At 36.6% G+C, this 4,120-nt stretch overlaps 1 protein-coding gene across 1 annotated transcript; it reads right to left on the reverse strand.

The window, feature by feature from the left end:
- Window positions 1-224: 224 nt before the first annotated feature.
- On the reverse strand, window positions 225-863 carry LOC119856313 (interferon epsilon-like). The gene is given in 1 exon segment (XM_038403689.2): window positions 225-863. A coding segment is annotated over 1 exon segment (570 nt). The 3' UTR covers window positions 225-293.
- Window positions 864-4,120: the final 3,257 nt, after the last annotated feature.

Here is a 4,120-nt window from a genome sequence, read left to right on the forward strand (position 1 = left end):
AATTATATAATACATAACATCAACTGATATGTGGGAGATTATGAAGAATCAAAACCTAAATAACAGTAGAAACACAGAAAAATAAATCCATGTAATTGCAAATCCATTTCCAGTACAGGACAGGAAGAACCTAAAGCTGCTTGGAAATCAGTTGCGATTTGGCCATTGCCCCTGTAGAAGAAGGATCAGGCCCTATATAATCAGAGTTATAAGATATCCGCTATCTGTCTTCAACTGTATAATTGACACTAATGTTAATTCATTTACTCCAAGAAAAAGATTTGTACCTTACCTTAGTTACTCAGCCGTTGAGAGAGTTTGTCAATCAGTACAAAACATCTGGGTATTTCCATGCGAATGATCTCCCAGGCACACGGGCTGTATTGCTTTTCTTTCAGGAAAGAATCTATTCCCTGAAAGTATTGTTTCACGCTCCGACTGATGAGCTGGAGGTCCTTACTTTCCGGGTTGGTTAATTCCTTCTCCATCTGTGCTCTCAAACATGCCTGCAGCCGCTGAATTTGCTGGTAAAGGCCATTTTGGAACCTGACTATGGAAGTGGCATCTCAGGCACTCAGATTTTTACTAAAGATGTTGAAGATCTCTTGAAAGATCTCTTGAATTACCACCTTGGCATTCTCCTTCTGGGCAACTGAAAGTTGGACAACATCCTGGGTTGGCTTGAAAACTGCCCTTTCATTTATGCATTGTGAGGGGAAATTTCCACTCCTTTTTTGCAGAAGCTCTAAGCTCTCTTTGTTCACTTTGTTCTGCTGGAAGTGAAGCATGGTACGGAATCGAGATGAGATGGAGATGGAGAACAGCAGCATGAGGGAAACGTGCGGGAAACACCTGGTGGTCATGATGATGTCTATTCAGTCCCTTGCTGAACTGGAATGGCACTGAAAATCATAAAACTCTGCTATTCTCTAGCCTTCTCATTCCTTTCTTCCAACTGTACATGTTAAAATTTGGTAATTCATGCAAAGAATTCCTGTTGGAGATGGGGGGCCAGAAAATTGTCTATTAGTCTCAGACAATTTTCTGCAAATGTGAAAAACGAGTGAGGGAACCGATACATTTGTAGGGAATACCAAGTGATGGACAGAGGGCACTCGGAAACTGGAAGTTTTAATCATGAACCTGATGCCAGCTGTGAAAAACATATGGTATCTCAGCAAAAGGTACATGTGAAGGGTGTGACCATGTTATCTTCATTGCTTTTGAGTATTCACATGATGTAATGCAGTCATATGGAGAAGTGTTCTCAAAACAGATTGTGCAGCTGATAATAAATATGCTAGACAGATCCACATAAATGAATTCAGTTAGAAATTAATTAAAGGACTTTTTCCAATCTGATTTACTTTTCACCATTCAAGCTTTTTGCAATATTTGTTTCACTGGGCTTGGAAACGGAACCTCAATTGGTCTGTTGAATGAGCTTTGCTTCCTGTGGGCAGTTTCACTTTGTGTTTTTCCTGACGTAGCAATCGGCTGTCACATTGGAGTTTCCTTCAGTTTAGGGGAATGATTTTTAATCTAAAACTAGAAAATTATTTTCATTTTCAAAAAGAAGAGGAACAAAACATAGAAATATTTTTATTTATATTAGTTCTGTTAAATCTCCCTCCCCCATGATATCAAGCTCTTTATTTAATCATATTCTAGAGTTTGTACCTAAAGTGTGTTGAAGTGTCTGTTTAAACAAAAGCAGATTATTGCATGTCTAATACTGTATACAGTATAGGGTACTCAATCTTACCATGGATTATGCACCCATCTCCTATTATCTTCAGCAGGAGTTTTGGGGGAGTATTTCATAGCAAGAGGAAGCTTCAAGAGAATATATCTGAGAAACAAATTAAAAATCTGAGTTTTAACAGGAAAGATTAAAAATGCAAAGAAATGGAAGTAAGTCTTTCGGCAAATATGCATTAGCAATTTGCATAGCAATAGCCAGTTTCCTAGGGAAAAATTTGATTTGGACAGGCTGAAATATTTGCTTGAAATGAATGAAATATGTTTAAATTTCAATTTTAAAAGTCAGAAAATCTATTTGTGATGTTTTCCCCTCTACATGTCAACCAGCTTTATCTGAGTGTTTAATTAGAGAGTAACGTAGCTCCTTTTCCTATTTTCAAATTATCCGCAAACAAATTCAAATTTTGCTAATGTGTTTTTTCAAAATGACTTCACAAATGGTTATCACAGAAATGTGGGCCTGGAAAGGACTTTGATAGGTCATCTAGTCCAGCCCTCTGAGGCAGGGACTAAGTTTTTATCTAGCCCATCCCTGGCAGGTGTATGTCTAACCTGTTAAAGATTTCACTACCTCCCTCAGTAACTTGTTCCAGGGCTTACAGTTAGTTTTTCCTAATGTCTAAACTAAATCTCCCTTGCTGTAATTTTAGCCCATTGCTTCTTTTCGTATCTTCAGTGGTTAAGGAGAATAATTTATTTCTCTTGTCTAGCTGGTTGACTTCAAATTAAAAACTACTTTCAAGATGGCTGCATTAAGTTTTCTGGAGAGAATTCTCTTTATAATATGAATTTTCAAAAGTTTGCCTGGATACCTTCTCTTTATGTATATATTCTTTTCTGCCAAAACTCACATGTACAAATATTTGTCGAAATGTATACCGGGGGCATGAATATTTAACTGAAGGAATATTTGGACCACTGTGTTGTTTAGTGAATGTTTTTGTGACTTTAAAAACAAGCAGGTAGATAGACAATGAATAAAAATGGGGTAGTAAATACCATTGAAGTGAATCTCTAATGGATTTTTAAATCCAAAATGAAAATTCAGAAATCCTTTTTCCATTATTATATGAGCCTTAGCTACTGATATTGTTGGTGAGCTAAAGAAGCTGTACTGCTCTGTGGCATGTTTAGAGGATGAGGCCTATGTCTAAAATCAGGAATCCCAAATTCTAATCCTGGTTTTGCCTGAGCATGATATTGGGTAACTCACTCACTTCCTTCCACCTCTGTGTAAAATGAGGCTGATAATATTTACTTGTCCCACAGGGGTGTTAAGAAGCTATATTAATCTTTGTAAAGGACTTTGTGACTTTCCAGAACTGATGGTCTTGTTTTCATTTTTGAAAATGTGTCCACTAGGACACTTGTGTGTTGCTGTATGATTACTATTTTTTGTTTTGTTTGTTTTGTTTTGTTTTTTTAGACTATTTTGTGCTGAGTACATAGCACTATAAAAGCTGCTTTAGGTCAGATTAATAGGAGTTAATTTTTTCGAAATTATGGTTCATGTCTTGAAAGCAAACTTTGTTGTTGACAATGTAGGTGAGGGTTGGCATAGAAATGAAATAGTGTACAGGAAATTATCTTGGTGTTATGGGCTAGGCTGAAAAGATTATTTCTCAGTGTTTGAGTGGGGGGAGGGCGCTAAATAAAGCTGGTCATGGTTTTTGTACTTGCATTTGTGGAGTATAAAAACATTCTCAGTTATCCTTAAACTCAGAGGGGAGAATGTTGTTGCATAGGTGCAACATATCAGAATTTCGCCCCGTGTGCAACAGTTAGAGTTAGCAATTCCTGTGGAAAGAGCTCAGATATGACATTCTCACATACAGTATTTATAATGATGAAGCATCCACTTTTCCTTCAATTTACTTTGTGGCTAAAAAAGATGTTGTGATGAGTATTGGAGCTGGTTTAATGGCACAAGTGGAATTTTAGCAGCTTCAACAAATATTTTCCTTCAACTTTCATGGAACTTTTCACTCTCACGAAGCCTTGTCTAAATTAGGAAAATAGCTTGTGTTTTAAAACAGGTTATACTAATTTGATTTTCAACAGAACTTTTGACCAAGTGTAGATAGGGCAAATAACATCTGTTAGTTGGCCGTGGTCCTTTGGTTTGTAGAGCTGCCCTAAAGTTGTATTAAATCCAGGACTCAACTTACTCCACCACTTGTGCTGAGACATAAATAAATGTAGGGATGTCGCTAGACAGACTTCTGGAAAGACTTTATTACCTTTGCCTTCTTATATATAATGACATAAAGTGGTTTGTTAGTTTTGCAATTAATCTTAACAACACTTTTATCAATTCTTTTGTAATATCTTGGCAGACAGTACGTAAATATTAATC

The sequence above is a fragment of the Dermochelys coriacea genome, chromosome 5 (genome assembly GCF_009764565.3).
Source record: "Dermochelys coriacea isolate rDerCor1 chromosome 5, rDerCor1.pri.v4, whole genome shotgun sequence".
Lineage (NCBI taxonomy): Eukaryota > Metazoa > Chordata > Testudines > Dermochelyidae > Dermochelys > Dermochelys coriacea.